Source organism: Doryrhamphus excisus, chromosome 14, assembly GCF_030265055.1.
Source record: "Doryrhamphus excisus isolate RoL2022-K1 chromosome 14, RoL_Dexc_1.0, whole genome shotgun sequence".
NCBI lineage: Eukaryota > Metazoa > Chordata > Actinopteri > Syngnathiformes > Syngnathidae > Doryrhamphus > Doryrhamphus excisus.
This window is the reverse complement of record NC_080479.1, coordinates 16503104-16520282: the sequence shown is the minus strand read 5'-3', so window position 1 is coordinate 16520282 and position 17179 is coordinate 16503104. Positions and strand designations below refer to the sequence as shown.

The following is a 17179-nucleotide window of genomic DNA, read 5'->3' as shown; positions in this document are numbered from 1 at the left end:
TTTTTTTTTTTGCAAGCATAAACTAATAGACATAGACATGTTGTTTTCTATAATAGACATGTTTTTGGAATGTGGGAGGAAACCGGAATACCCGGGGAGAACATGCAAACTCCACACAGAGATGGCCGAGGGTGGGATTGAACTCTGGTCTCCTAGCTGTGAGGTCTATGCGGTAACCACTTGTCCACCGTGCAGCGTTTTGGAATTAATTATATCAATTTCCAGTCTTTCTTTTGGGCAAAGTTGCTTCAGTATAAAAATATTCCGGATGTCTCCCAGTGTCCTGGAAGTGATCGTACTTGACCTTTACTGTCCCAGTGTCTCGTGTTCATCACTGATGTCCTGGTATTTGTTCTAGGTGAATTTGTCAAAAAGTCCCTCAATGACAATCATTAAAGACCTATTAAGGGAAAACGTCATGGAGGATTTGTGATCATGATGCATTCCCCCCCCCCCCCCACCCCCCGCCCCCCCTTCCATCAGCCCTTGAATGAAGAACATTTGTCATTCTCCCAAATACTGCAATGATTCATCTTCGCCCAGAGCTAGAATGGGCTTTGTCTCTGTAATTAATTTCCCTGTCAGGACAGCAGTAGGAATGAGTCGTGTCTTGGAGGCCTAATTAAAGGAAGGTTGTCGGACATATTGTAGGTCACACAGCTAGAACTTTTTTTTTTTTCCCACCATTCACAATACAACTTTTAAGCTTTGCCATCTTAGATTTTCCGAGACGGATTTCCAGGCTCTGTGAGAGAGAGAGAGAGAGAAAGCGAAAGAGAGAAAAACAAATACTTGTATTTGCTTTTGTTGATTTCTTCCAGCGTCACATGAAATTGAAAGACACTTGGAAGGCTTAACAGATCTCTATCGTTGTCTGGGGACGCTTTATTTAAATCTGAGATGACATCCGAATTGACGAGATTCCATGGTTTGTAATTCCTTTTTAAAGGAACCAGACAATTAGTTTCCTATCCCCAGATTGAATGGGGATTCAATTCAGGATAACGTTACAGGGGCTTTTTGTCAGATTGTTTTGTAGTACAGGTATTCATACCGCATTTTATTTTTATATTATTATTTCTTTATTATTATTTCATATTACAAATATACAACATATGTCTGAAGGCGCTCACAGACGGCGATGCTCGGGTCCGATTGTGTGTATGTTCAGACACTCGGGGAACAAACTCGGGGCGAACAAACTCCCCGATCATCTGAGGGCGCCGCAGATATTAGACTGTTTTAAAAAAAGATTAAAATTTTTTAGAAAAGCTTTTACATAGCTTGTCTATTTTAATGCATATTTAATGTTTTTGGTTCAGTGTTTTGTTCGTTTGTCTTTGGTAATTTCCAACTCCACTGCTCAACTTATTTTGGATGTTCTTGTATTAGAATAATAATAATAATAATAATAATTTTAATTTATTATAATAAAATATAACAAAATTATTTATAATAATTTATAATTATTATTATTAACATTGGTTACATGTGGTATTCTGGTGTGAATATTATTAATGAGACATTGCTTTGCTCACCTTAACTTGGATACATAGTCTGGACGGAATGGGGGTAAAAAAAAAAAAAAAAAAAAGTCCTCCGTGCGTGTGGAAGTGGTATTTTTTTTGGCTTTTTACTTTGTCCATCTTTCCCACTTTAAAACCCATTAAGTGTATAATAGGGCGGTGGTGTGGTTAGCGCGCAGACCTCACAGCTAGGAGACCTGAGTTCAATTCTGCATGCGTGGGTTTTCTCCGGGTACTCCGGTTTCCTCCCACATTCCAAAACCATGTCTATTATAGAAAACAACATGTCTATGTCTATTAGTTTATTTAGCCATGTTTATGCTTGCAAAAAACACTAAACTCATCACACAGTAACTTAACACTCCAAAGGTGTACCTAAAAAATATACAAAGTACCAATATGAGTTTTGAAGTTTCCCATTCTGCATTGTGTCTGAGCAAAGCAGTTCATTTGAGGACATGCGGCATAGAAAGTGGTTAGTGTGCAGGCCACACAGCTGGAGACCCGAGTTCAATTCCACCCTCAGCCATCTGTGTGGAGTTTGCATGTTCTCCCCGTGCATGCGTGGGTTTTCTCCGGGTACTCCGGTTTCCTCCCACATTCCAAAAACATGCTAGGTTAATTAGCGACTCCAAATTGTCCATAGGTATGAATGTGAGTGTGAATGGTTGTTTGTCTATATGTGCCCTGTGATTGGCTGGGGTCCGGGGTGTACCCCATACCACATTGTTTTTAGGATGGGTAGAACCAACGTGTGCTGTCTGCAACAATCAAAGCACCAATGTTTTCATAGGAAAGCCTGTTTATGACACTACACATACTGGGTGTATTTTTCTTATTGTAAGCAGTTCCTGTCATGACCCGAGCTTGGTGTACTTGATCATGAGGGCCGCCGCCACACGGTCCCCTTGGTGCCAGACCACAGGAATATCCCAGATCTCAGAACGTCCAAGTCGCCACATGTTTCATTTCCTTTTTCGCAAGTGTAGTCTGTCCTCGCTAATCCCTGGTTCTTGTGTAGAATGATTCATTCCTGCTTTTAAACAAACAGTACTCGGATTCTAAATCGGTACTCAAACTATCATCGACCATCTGTGTTGCATTCTGGGTTCTGATTTGGGATCATTTGGTCAAAGTCTGAAGGGTGAGTTTGGCGGAATACGAGTTTTGGTTTCAGGTAGTTGTTGTCTGAATCGTTGTTTCAGAAAATAGGCTATGCAGATTTATTTTTTTTTTTTTTCATCCCGTCACGACATTCTCCACAAGATTTCAAGTCCATCCGTCAAAATGGTGGCAAGTTATGGTAATGGTTTAATTTAATTTGAACATGCATCATATTACAATTGAATGCATCTCATAATCAGTTCACAGTTCCACATGTCCAAAAGGAGTAGGAAGAAGCAAAGCTTATTAAATCCTACCCCTCCATCTGGTACTTTTACAATCAGTAACTGTTACATTTGTTCACTTCCTGCTTTCCTAATATAATTTAAGTTTGTGTTTTTTTGTTTTTTGATTTGTAATTTTTATCCTAAAAAATTAAGTAGCTTTTATTTTAATTATAATTTTAATTAGTATTTTTTATTTTAATTATAATTTTAATTATTTTAATTTTTAATTATTTTAATTTTAATTTTAGTCACGTACTGAAGTACGAGGTGATATGAGCATCCAATTACATAATGGGTACCATAGTAAGTGTCAATATAGTGATATATGTATATAGCACATCATGACTGGTAGTATTGGTAGTACTAGAAGTATTGGATGACATTTTTAGCTAATTGGTTATTTTTTTAGCCTTATGCATTATTTTAGCTGTTTGAAGATGAACTATATCAGCAAGTTGAAGTATTTGTGATTTTAGAAATAAGGAGTTAGTATGTTCTCTGTAGGCGGCATTATGAATTATCCTTACTGACCTTTTTTTTTTGCAGTACATTTAGCGAGTGAAGATTGCTTTTATAGTTATTAGCCCATATTTCCACACAATAAGTAAGATATGGTAGAACCAGAGAGCAATAAAGATTGTGGAGTGATTCCAGATTGAGAACAAATTTTTGCTTTGTTCAATATTGAAATTTTTTTTAGCCATCTTATGTTGTATATTTGTAATATGAGGTTTCCGGCTAATATTTTCATCTTAACAGCCTTCTTGGCAAAAATGTGGATTGATCATGATGCCTTATAGCCTGGGAAATATGGAACTCTTAGCTGGCTTTCATATGCCGGCTGAAGCAGGAGAGAGCATTGTTCTCAGACAAAATATTCCAGGATGCTAAATAGAGCATAACTCAATTCCACTTCCTCTCTAACCTCCCTCTGAGCCTCATTCGAGGGCCAGAAGACAAATAACAGAGAAGGTGCATTGAACTAGGGCCGTACTTGACATCACACACAGTCAAGGAATAGTGATTGAAGAGAATTTGCTCCAGTTGTAATTGGGTTAATGGTGAAAGGGTAAAGGGGGGGAGGGGGGCATCGACCCCAACCACACAGACTGATTCACGAGTGGAACACGTTTGTTGAATTACAATTCATCCACCATGTGAAAACGTCCCTCTAGTCATGCGCTATCGCACTGGCATTTCCTTCAGGCGCCTAAAAAAAAAAAAAAAAGTGAGGAATTCCCAAAGATCAAGAAAATAGTCAATGGGAACAGTCAACATCACTCGGATTGCCGGATTCATGTCGACGCTAGCAGGTTTCGATGTAATGGGCAAAAAATACATAGTAATGGTAATAGTTTAATTTCATTTGAACGTGCATCAGATTACAATTGAATGCATCACATAATCAGTTCACAGTTCCACATGTCCAAAAGGAGTAGGAAGAAGCAAAGCTTATTAAATCCTACCCCTCCATCTGGTACTTTTGCAATCAGTAACTGGTACATTTGTTCACTTCCTGCTTTCCTAATATAGTTTAAGTTTTTTTTTCATTAAATGTTTTTATTTTTACTATTTTGTGCTATTAAAAAAAATAAATTTATATTCATATTTTAATAAAAATTTAAATTTAAAAAAAAAAATTATTTTTACTATTTTAATTTATTTTTATTTGTACTCCAGTTTCCTCTCACTTTCCAAAAACATGCTATGCTAATATTAATGGTAATGGTTTAATTTCATTTGAACATGCATCAGATGACAATTGAATGCATCACATAATCAGTTCACAGTTCCACATGTCCAAAAGGAGTAGGAAGAAGCAAAGCTTATTAAATCCTACCCCTCCATCTGGTACTTTTACAATCAGTAACTGTTACATTTGTTCACTTCCTGCTTTCCTAACATAGTTTAAGTTGTTTTTGTGTTTTTGTTTTCTTTAATTTTTTATTTTTACTACTATTATTTTTATTTATTTTAATTTGTACTCCGGTTTACTCCCACATTCCAAAAACATGCTATGTTAATTGGTAATGGTAATGGTTTAATTTCATTTGAACATGCATCAGATTACAATTGAATGCATCCCATAATTAGTTCACAGTTCCACATGTCCAAAAGGAGTAGGAAGAAGCAAAGCTTATTAAATCCTACTAATGCCAGTTATGATTACCCACCTCTGTGACTTGTTTAGAACACAGTTAAATATGTCTGGTTAACAATGCACCCCATTACAGAGGATATAGTCATTGTATTTATTTTTCTATATTCTTTTATGTTTGTTCCAAGCGCCTCTGGTTTGTAAAGAGCTGGTAGAACCATGCTTGGTTTTATGGAGGTCACTCAGTTACAGTGAGCGTGCGCATACATATTCCCGACACTGTTTATGCGACGCATTAATTCACATCAAAAGCAGATCATAATATTTTTATATTCGCAAAGAGGGGGAAAAGTAGCACAAACTGACAGGAACTTCCAAGACTATTTAGGGCAGCGGTTTTGAAAGTCTAACGACGAGCTAAACAGCTACATAACATAACCGCAATGCAAAATGCTAATTGTATGTATTATTAATGTTAAAAATGTAATTTCTGAACAACACACGTCACTGACCCTTATGTCGAACATTAGCTCTTCTGTTTTGGTGAACTTTCAATGTAGTGTTTATCCGTTGGGAATCAACTTTGCTATACATATCACTATATTGACAGTTACTATGGTACCCATTATGTCATTGGATGCTCATATCATCTCGTACTTTGGTACGTAAAAAAAATAAAAAATAAAATAAAATAAACTACATTAGGAAAGCAGGAAGTGAACAAATGTAATAGTTACCGATTGTACCCATTATGTCATTGTATGGTCATATCACCTCGTACTTCGGAACGTGACTAAAATTTAAATTAAAAAAACATACTTTTTTAGGATAAATATAAAACTAGAAAAAATTAAACAAAAAAAACCCCAAACTTAAATTATGAGGAAAGCAGGAAGTGAACAAATGTAATAGTTACCGATTATGTTACCCATTATGTCATTGTATGGCCATATCTCCTGGTACTTCGGAACGTGACTAAAATTAAATTTAAAAAACAATTTTTTAGGATAAATATAAAACTTGAAAAACATTTACAAAAAAACCCCCCAAACTTAAATTATATGAGGAAAGCAGGAAGTGAACAAATGTAATAGTTACCGATTATGTTACCCATTATGTCATAGTATGGTCATATCACCTTGTACTTCGGAACGTGATTTTATTTTAATTTTAAATTTATTTATATTTTAATTTAAATTTAATTTTTTATTAAAATTATTTTATTAAAAATTTACAAAAGTACAAATAAAAATAGTAGTCAAAATAAAAACATTTTAAAAAAATAAAAAAAATAAAAAAAATTAAAAAATAAACTATATTAGGAAAGCAGGAAGTGAACAAATGTAACAGTTACTGATTTTAAAAGTACCAGATGGAGGGGTAGGATTTAATAAGCTTTGCTTCTTCCTACTCCTTTTTGGACATGTGGAACTGTGAACTGATTATGGGATGCATTCAATTGTAATCTGATGCATGTTTCAAATAAAATCAAACCATTACCATTACTTTCAAACATGCTAATCAGGAAATCGGTCATTGAACAGACTGTGGTATCCATCCCACATCTGTAATGCAGTCCTACTGTTAGCAATTGGCTCTTGCAGGTCTGTTGCTCAAGCAACCCTCATTGGGAAGCGATGGCCTCCTGTGAGTCGGTTGTAGCCATGCATGTCCGGTTTCATATTTCCTCTCCCATTAGGCCTGCATCGCTCTCGTCTGTGTTGTGATGGACCATAATGACTCGTTGGAAAACTGCCTGGTGTTTATCAAATGTCTCCTTGCAGGGTTGGTGAACCACAATCAGTCCGCCATTTTTCAGCAATTATGAACTTGGAGTTATACAATACGGTAGTCCCTTGTTTATTAATTAGTTAATTGGCTCCAGACCTGACTATACGTGAATTTCTGCAAAGTAATATTCCTTATTTGTGCATAATTTTTTTGCTGTTAATTAAAACCTGAAGGTGGGCTGCACGGTGTATGAGTGGCTAGCGCGCAGACCTCACAGCTAGGAAACCAGAGTTCAATTCCACCCTCATTCATTTCTGTGTGGAGTTTGCACGTTCTCCCCGTGCATGCGTGGGTTTTCTCCGGGTACTCCGGTTTCCTCCCACATTCCAAAAACATGTCTATTAGTTTATTTAGCTATGTTTATGCTTGCAAAAAATACTAAACTCATCACACAGTAACTTAACACTCCAAAGGTGTACCTAAAAATATACAAAGAAGTACCAATTTGAGTTTTGAAGTTTCCCATTCTGCATTGTGTCTGAGCAAAGCAGTTCATTGGAGGACATGCAGCATAGAAAGTGGTTAGTGCGCAGGCCACACAGCTCGGAGACCCAAGTTCAATTCCACTCTCGGTCATCTCTGTGTGGAGTTTGCATATTCTCCCCGTGCATGCGTGGGTTTTCTCCGGGTACTCCGGTTTCCTCCCACATTCCAAAAACATGCTAGGTTAATTAGCGACTCCAAATTGTCCATAGGTATGAATGTGAGTGTGAATGGTTGTTTGTCTATATGTGCCCTGTGATTGGCTGGCCACCAGTCCAGGGTGTACCCCGCCTCTCGCCTGAAGACGGCTGAGGATAGGCTCCAGCACCCCCTGCGACCCTCATGAGGATATGCGGTAGAAAATGAATGAATATTTTTTTATTTTGGAGTCATATCGGGACATGTTTGTATATTTGTATTATATACCTTTGGAGTATTAAGTTGCTGTGTGAGGAATTTAGCACTGCCAGCACTGCCAAAAAAAAGCTTCCTCAGTGACTCACGATTGCCACGGTATTTAAACTATTATTGCGGGTGCACGGCGAGTGGTTAGCACTCAGGCCTCACAACTATGACACCCGAGTTCAATTCCACTCTCGGTGATCTCTGTGTGGAGTTTGCATGTTCTCCCCGTGCAAGCATGGGTTTTCGCCGGGTACTCCAGTTTCCTCCCACAGAGATGGCCGAGGGTGGGATTGAACTCGGGTCTCCTTGCTGTGAGGTCTGCACGCTATCCACTCATCCACCGTGCAGCCCTTTTTTTAAATATCATGATCCCTTTAATTCATGTTTCAAAAATAACTATCTTATTCCCTCCAAGCTTTTCACCTTCATGCAGTGTACTTTCAATTTCCCAGCCACTTTGAATGTGACCCTTTTTATTACATAATCTTGAACTCAACACCGACTGAACTGATGGGGCGCAGCCAGAATCACTTTTTTTTCTCAATTTTTTTGTTGTTAATCACTGAAAGACCTTTTCTAATGTGCTTTTTCAGGTTTAAACTTCAAATCCAGCTTATTTTCTATTTCCTACGCCATCATTTCTCCGTCTTTTTCGGCTTTTGTCTCGCTCACCGCCTTTGTCTGCCTTACCCAGATGCCCAATTTATGTGTCCAGTTGATCCGAAAGCTATTAATCTGGTAAGCCAGAATCAATACCTGCCCTTATTTCTACTGTACAAATAAAAGTGGCCTATGAGATAATTATATTCCCCCCCCCCCTTTTTTTTTTAATGCTTTGTTTTGGTCATCCAGATTCCTCTACAGGTATTGATTTAGTTTGCACATACCTTGCACACCAGGGCCCTTTCGTGTGTCGGTTTTTGGGGTTCTGCTGGCTTGCTCTCACAAAAAAAAAAAAAAAAATAGAACTTGAAGCGCCGAAGAACTGGAGTCTGAGGCGGAGTGTCGAATTTGGGAGAAACATTTTATTTTTCTTGCAAACATTAACTTGCACTCTTTGCTACGTAAAGACATGAAAGCCCCGTCTCTCAACCGCAACAGGAAGCGGAAACCCCCCCCTCCCTTGCGCCCACCCCTCCAGGTGGCAACCCCTCCCCTATCGTTCGTTCCGTGGTGAATTATGTCCCGGTAACCTACCACTACAAACTAAATGTTTTGGAAGTGAATTTTCACAATATTTAATATCGCTAAATAGAATTTTCAGCATTTTCAGGGGTGAGGGAGTGTGTGTCGGGGGTGCTCGGGCTCTCCAGTCAACCGATCAACAAACACACACAATTTTAGCATTTATTTTATGAATTATTTTTAATTATTTATTTTATTTATTTTATTTTTGTTTTTTTTAATTATTTTTGTATTTTATTTTTGTCACGTTCCAAAGCACAAAGTGATATGACTATACAATGACATAATGGGTACCATAGTAACTGTCGATATATTGATATATATCACATTATGACTGGTAGTATTGGATGACATTTTTAAGGTGATTGGATTTATTTAAATTTTTTTTTGTTTTTTATTATTTTTTAATTTTATTTTTGTCACGTTCCACATAATGGGTACCATAGTAACTGTCAATATAGTGATAGTATATATAGTATATATATATATAGCACATTATGACTGGTAGTATTGTAGTACTTTTACAATCAGTAACTGTTACATTTGTTCACTTCCTGCTTTCCCAACATAGTTCAAGTTTTTTTTTGTTTTATTTTTATCCTAAAAAATTAAGTAATTTTTTTATTTATTTTTAATTAATTTTAATTATTTAAATTGTAATTTTAGTCACGTACTGAAGTATGAGGTGATATGACTATCCAATGACATAATGGGTACCATATTAAGTGTCAGTATAATGATATATATGGCTCATCATGACTTGTAGTATTGTAGTATTGGTAGTACTAGAAGTATTGGATGACATTTTTAGCTAATTGGTTATTTTTAGCCTTATGCATTATTTTAGCTGTTTTTGAAGATGAACTATATCAGCAAGTTGAAGTATTTGTGATTTTAGAAATAAGGAGTTATGTTCTCTGGAGGCGGCATTATGAATTATCCTTACTGACCTTTTTTTTTTTTTTTTTTTTGCAGTACATTTAGCGAGCGATAGTATCATCAACCTACTTTTTAATCAAACTATCTGATGACTCATTGTCTTCAAGGCGGTAGCTTCATTTTGCAGCCGGTAGGGGGAATCGACTGCTCGCTCTGTCGCCGCTTCTCCCTCTCCCTCCGTGCGTTTCTCCCATGTTGTGTGTGTGTGGGGGGAAAAAAAAAACTAAAAAAAAACGCTGCAACCCACTGGTCTATGTCTGCTCGCCTGCTTTAAGACCCTCCTACCAGCTGGGCTGAAGAAAGGAGGCGGCACTCTCTGTTCGCAAAGCCTCGGACGAGCCCCCGTTTACTGCCCTGTCAGTGTGAAGGGGAAGGAATGAGAAAGAGAGAGAGGGAGAAAGAGAGAGAGAGAGAGAGAGAAGGCGAGGAAACCGGAGAACAACTGTGTGACAGAAGCAAAGAGAACGAGGCGGGCTGCTTTAGAAAGGAAGAAATAAGGAACACATTATACAGTATTCCCAAAAGCAGGAAGAGGAAGGAATCGCAGACGAAAAGGCGCTCGTTGCTTTTATCCACTTGACTTCTTGATGAAATCCACTTGACTGGACTAACCAATTCCTGGAAATACCAATTGGTGCTGCATTCACCTTTTTTTTTTTTTTTTTTTGGAAAACGAGAACAATTCCGGAAAAATCTCCGGTTGTGGTGCGTTCATCTGTCGCTAGTCGGTGCTGAGGATATCTTCCCTTCTGTCATACAGGACATCGGATCAAAGTACAGGGAAAAGAGAGAGAGTGGAACGGAGCGAGAGCCTGAATCGGTGTGTGTGCGTGTGTGTGTGTTTGTGTGTGTGTGCGTGAAAAGGGAGGTCCATTAAAGCAAAAGGGAAAAGTGGGAATAGCCGGAATAGTGAAAGTGAACCCACAGTGTCCTCGTCTGTGTTCCTTTGCCATCCCTTCCCTTCTTCTTCTTCTTCTTCTTCCTCCTTTTCCTCACCCATTTTTTCCAAACATTCCAAGGACCGCCGGCTTCTCTGTGCATCCTTTTTTACTTCCCGGTTTATGACAACTTATCCGATATCCAAGCGCTCTACTCTCGGATCAAGTTCTTAAGGGAATATTTCCATTCATCAAAGCGGCACACGCCTGAAAGACGTTTTCCGGTCTCATCCTTTTTTTTTTTTTTTCCCGGCTGTTCCGCAGGACATAAACCCGGCATCCCTTCCGGTGGACCAGACAGAAAAAGGAATTCTTTATAAGCTTATATCCCATCCGTCCCTGTGTCACTATTCCCTGCCTCAGTGCTAAAGGATTTCCATCTACATGGGCAAGCGATTGGAGCAGCAACCAATGTACCCTCAGTACACCTACTATTACCCCAATTATCTTCAGACTAAGGTATGCCACTCTACACCCACACTCCCACTCCCACTCCCAACCCCACCCTCCCTCTCAGCCTCCAACACACCCACTTCATCCTCGTCTCATCCTTGAGTGGACAGCTGGCCTTGGTTGGGATGCTTTCACAGGACACGTACCTCTGGACTTGGGTTGATTTCGAGTGTGTGTTTGTGTGTGTGTGGGGTGGGGGGGTCAAGGCTAGATAGTGTGATCTGTTTGGTCAGCCTTCGGAACTTTTTTACCGGGAGCAAAACCGAAATAGCCTTCATCCATCATTCATCCAGTTCAGACCAATGAGTCTCTCAGGCATGGATAGAACTGATAAGACCATCGGTAGTCCAGGTTTCTTACATAGTAACGGACTTGCTGCCACCCGCAACAAGTGCGACTTATACTCCGGTGCGACTTATGTAGGGTTTTTTGACATAATTATGCATTTTTGGCCTTGGTCGACTTATACTCCAGTCCGACTTATGTATGTTTTTTTACCTAATTATGCATTTTTGACGCTGTGCTACTTATACTCTAGTGTGACTTATGTAGGTTTTTTTTTTTTAACCTAATTATGCATTTGTGACCCTGTGTGACTTATGTAGGTTTATTTTTACATAATGCATTTTTGACCCTGTGCGACTTATACTCAGTCCGACTTATGTATGTTTTTTTTTTTTTTTTTTTACCTAATTATGCATTTTTGGCCTTGTGCGACTTATACTCCAGTGTTATTTATGTATGTTTTTTTTTCCCCTAATTATGCATTTTTGGCCTTGTGCGACTTATACTCCAGTCCGACTTGTTTTTTTTTAATTTTTTTTTACCTAATTACGCATTTTTGACCCTCTGCGACTTATACTCCAGTGTGACTTATGTAGGTTTTTTTTTTTTGCAATTTTGGCCTTGCATGACTTATACTCCAGTGTGACTTATGTATGTTTTTTTTCTCTCCCCTAATTATGCATTTTTGGCCTTGTGAGACTTATACTCCAGAGCAACTTATGTATTTTTTTTTTTTACCTACTTATGTATTTTTGGCCTTGCGCGACCTATCTGAGTTCCTAAACCACTGGATTGGACAGTTTTTGTTTTTTTTCTGTAGTGTATACTGTATTTGCTTCATATCAGTCGTATTAGTGCCTTTGAGATGGGAGGCCAGGTCTGTGTGTCGGGATGGGGACTCAAACTTTGTTCCATAATACCACCGGTGCCGATGTTAATAGTCACTGGTGCTAAATTAATTGGCTTTGAAGGTGATATCGGGCAGGAACCGTCTTGAGAAAGGAAAACTTGAGTCTGACGCTTTTTTATTGGCCAACTTAATACACTGACAGCAGTGCTGGGTTCAAACGCCCCCACACACATTTTGCAGTAGCGGTGTCCTCAGTGGTCACAGAATACTTCCTCATTATCAACCAATCATGGCGAGTGAAGTGCACGTAAAATATGTTTGGTTTTGCTGTGATAATTCTGACAATTGTTCATATTAGTTAATGTCTTTATTCAGCTTCAGTGTCGTGGTGTATGCTGGAGCCTATCCCAGCTGGCTTCGAGTAACAGGCAAGGTACACCCAAGACTGGTTGGATTTATCATTTTCATTCATTTTCTACCGCTTATCCTCACGAGGGTCGCATGGGGTGCTGGAGCCTATCCCAGCTGTCTTGGGGCAAGAGGCGCGGGGTACACCCTGGACTGGTGGCCAGCCAATCACAGGGCACATATAGACAAACAACCATTCACACTCACATTCATACCTATGGACAATTTGGAGTCGCCAATTAACCGAACATGCATGTTTTTTACCCGGTGTAAACCCGCGCACGCACAGCAGACGGTGTAATCAAACTTTCAAAGTTGTAATATTATCCCCCCCCCAAAAAAACAAATGGAGTTTTTTTTTTTTTAATGGACAATTTGGAGTCGCCAATTAACCTAGCATGTTTTTTTACCCGGTGTAAACCTGCACAGGCAGACGGTGTAATCGAACTTTCAAAGTTGTCATTCATTCATTCATTTTCTACCGCTTTTTCCTCACAAGGGTCGCGGGGGTGCTGGAGCCTATCCCAGCTGTCTTGGGGCAAGAGGCGCGGGGTACACCCTGGACCAGTCGCCAGCCAATCACAGGGCACATAGACAAACAACCATTCACACTCACATTCATACCTATGGACGATTTGGAGTCACCAATTAACTTAGCATGTTTTTTACCCGGTGTAAACCTGCGCATGCACAGGCAGCCGGTGTAATCGAACTTTCAAAGTTGTAATATTATCCCCCCCCAAAAAAACAACAAATAGATTTTTTTTTTAATGGACAATTTGGAGTCGCCAATTAACCTCGCATGTTTTTTACCCGGTGTAAACCTGCGCACGCACATGCAGACGGTGTAATCGAACTTTCAAAGTTGTAATATTACCAAAAAAAAACAACAAATTGAGTTTTTTATGGACAATTTGGAGTCGCCAATTAACCTAGCATGTTTTTTGGAATGTGGGAGGAAACCGGAGTACCGGGAGAAAACCCACGCATGCACGGGGGGAACATGTAAACTCCACACAGAGATGTGCCGAGGGTGGAATTGAACTCGGGTCTCCTAGCTGTGAGGCCTGCGTGTGTTTATTTGTCGTTTTTTTTTTTTTAGTGAGTTTATGATATTTTAAGATCTGTCAATATGAATAATAAAACCGGTGCTTTTGAACTTCAATATGCTTTGTGGAATGACCCAAATATGTCCAAAGCGGGAAAGTTATAAATATAGCCTGGCAGATTTTTTTTTTTTTTTTTGGATCATTTGTTTGAATTTTAAGGAAAGTGGAGAAAAAAAAAAAAAACGCCATCTGTTTCGATGTGCATTATTTTTAAATAAAGGTTTTTGCATTTTGAATCCGGTAAGATAAGCAAAGCGATGTGAGCTCCACAAGGGTGGACCCTGGCTGCCGCCCCACCTGGCATTTAACCAAGCGCTCCCCCCTCTGATTTATAGTTTAATACATTTGTGCTGCTGCCATATGACTTCCCTCTTCCTGCCCTGCTCCTTCCATCATCCCCCCCCCCCCGCGACCCCTCCACCTCGATCTCCTATCCCCGAGTCGCTCATCACGGTGGCCTCTGTCAGGGTATGCCCCCTTCAATCTCACCTCCCTCCTTTACACTCATTTCTCCCTCCCCCCCCTCCCTCATCTATTCTGCCTTCTTGCACTATTGCAACAGGATCCCTACCCCCCCCCCCTCAACCCCACCCACTCTTGCCTCCTCTGCCTGTGCTGCAGTTCACTCCCAAGGTCAGTGCAGATCCGATCTTGCCACAGTCAGCGATTGATTTATCCTTGAGTGAGCTGCTGGGGTCGTGTGCCATGCAAACAAGACGAATAGCGGCGAGGGGGGGTTGGGGTGGGGTGTGGGGGGGTGGCAAGGAAAGCATATATTTCTATTTATACTGTAAATCACCACACTGACATTGATAATCATTTCTTTGGGTGGCTGGTATAGCCGCTTATAGGTTGATTTGAGGGATAAAGGGGATGAGGAAAGGAGGCAAGGAGTGTAGGACAGAGGAGAGGAGTCTTACATTCGTTTATAATCATTAGCAGGGATTTGATGGCGGGTACACTCCATACAATCCATTTTTTTTATATATATATATTTTTTTTTTAAACTTAACACAACTCGACTATAGTTAGAATCATGGCAAGGTTTATACTTGGACTAGAGATGCTCGATATTGGCTTTACTGATATCGGAATATTGATATTGTCCAGCACTTTATTCCCGATGCTGATATAGGTTGTATTCCTATCTCGCCGCTTTGCTGCTGATTCACTATTTTTTTTAATGCCTTGCTTTGCATCTGAGTGCACTTAGTAAGTGCACTGATTTGTATCATTGCGCCTGTCAGTATTCATTCATTAATTCGTTTTGTACTGCTTATCCTCATGAGGGTCGCAGGGGGGGTGCTGGAGCCTATCCCAGCTGTCTTCAGGCAAGAGGGGGGGTACACTGATACACTGGTGTAAAAAAATATTTAAAAATAAAAAAAGTGGCTAGCCAATCACAGGGCACATATAGACAATTTATTGCAATTTTAATGTTTCATTTTAATGTATGCATTATTTGTATGCATTTGTTGTTGTTCTTCACCTAATGTCTTAATTAATTCCTCTAAAAAGCACTTTGGACATACAATTTTTAAATATACGATTAAAAATAAAATACATTTTGGATAAAATGTAAAAGAAAAAAATGAAAATATCAAGTGTTAAAAAAAAATCCCCAAAAATACTGAAATAAAAATGGCTTAAAATGTAAAAATATTTAAAAATAAAAAAAAGTGCTTCACGACTAAATGTCCATTGGAAAATGTGAAAAAGTGCGGGGAAAATTTAATGTTTCATTTTAATTTATACATTTGTATGCATTCGTCATTCTTCTTGACCAAATGTCTTAATTCTTCTAAAAAAAAAAAGCACTTTGGACCTACAGTTTAAAAAAAAAAAAAAACAATTAAGAAAAATACATTTTGGATAAAACAAAAAAATAAAGAAAATATCAAAGTGTAAAAAAAATTTGCAAAAAATATATTGTAATAAAAATGGCTTAAAGTGTAAAAATATTTAAAAATAAAGTGCTTCATGACTAAATGTCCATTGGAAAATGTGAAAAAGTGCGGGGAAAATTTAATGTTTGATTTTAATTTATGCATTTGTATGCAGTCTTCATTCTTCTTGACCAAATGTCTTAATTCTTCTTTAAAAAAAAAGGCACTTTGGACATACAATTTTAAAATATGATTAAAAAAAACAAAACATTTTGGATAAAATTTAAAAAATAATGAAAATATCAAGTGTTCATAAAAAATGTGCAAAAAAAATTATACTGAAATAAAAATGGATTAAAGTGTAAAAATATTTAAAAATAAAGTGCTTCATGACTAAGTGTCCATTGAAAAATGTGAAAAAGTCCGGGGAAAATTTTATGTTAATTTATCTATTCTTCATTCTTCTTGACCAAATGTCTTAATTCCTCTAAAAAAGCACTTTGGAGTTACAATTTAAAAATACAATAAAAAAAATAAATTTTGGATAAAACGTAAAAAAAAAAAAAAATATCCAAAGTGTAAAAATTTTTTGCAAAAAATATACTGTAATAAAAATGGCTTTAAAAAAATCAAGTTGTTCACGACTAAATGACCATTGAAAAATGTGAAAAAGTGCGGGGGAACAAAAAAAACCAACTCGCGTTGGAACCACCAAGTGATACTAGGAACACCGTTTCGGTACGATTGCAAGGTTTATAGTGTTTTCTATCAATACCTCATATTACAGCATGGACAACCGCGGCTTATATATGTCCTAAATATTTTTATTTCTTTAAATTTCAGGTGTGCTCAGGTATTAAATTTACGGAATACATGCATTGGAATTCCCAGTCACATACGATCACAACGTAATTAGGATGTTTGCATGTATTTCCTCCCAAAATAAACAAAAAAAAAACATTTTTTCAGTGCAAGTAAACAATAGTCTGCTGTCCTACTTTCAGGCGTGAATGCTCAGGTTGTGTGGCAACATTCCGGCAGGAGATGGGGAGCTTATTTTCAGTCGCGCTAACCGACTCGGGGTCAGCTGGGATAATTACCCCTGCATTTTTAATAAGTGGCTGCAGTGTGTACTTTGAGGAGAATTACCTTTTTTTTTTTTTTTTTCAAAGCTGGAACAGGGATGCTTTTGTACGCTGGGTTGCCAGTATGACGCTGTGACAAAGCACGAGACCGCTCTGCAGATAAATATCCTAGCAAAGTCTGCACGGTGGATCCCTCGTACACTCGTGAGTTTGATCAATTCATGCACTTTTTGGGCAAAAATTCTTTGGTCTGCAACATTTATTTTTCTGAGACTAGCGTTGTTTTGAGTTTATTTGTTCACTTTTATGCCTGGGACAACTGAAAGTATCGAGTGCACTTAGTGAGT

At 38.4% G+C, this 17179-nt stretch overlaps 1 protein-coding gene across 7 annotated transcripts in view; it reads left to right on the top strand.

Moving 5' to 3' along the window:
- rbms3 (RNA binding motif, single stranded interacting protein) overlaps window positions 1-17179 on the top strand; it is a 296873-nt gene that overhangs the window by 38436 nt on the left and 241258 nt on the right. The window contains exon 1 of one of the 7 annotated variants that reach the window (XM_058047019.1): window positions 10052-11215. The exons of 5 other annotated variants lie outside the window; for them this stretch is intronic. In XM_058047019.1, coding sequence (XP_057903002.1) covers window positions 11141-11215 — 75 coding nt within the window. In that variant the 5' untranslated portion in view covers window positions 10052-11140. Of the gene's footprint in view, window positions 1-10051; window positions 11216-17179 lie in introns of those variants that run through there. One more of the 7 variants, XM_058047018.1, reaches the window with a different exon arrangement.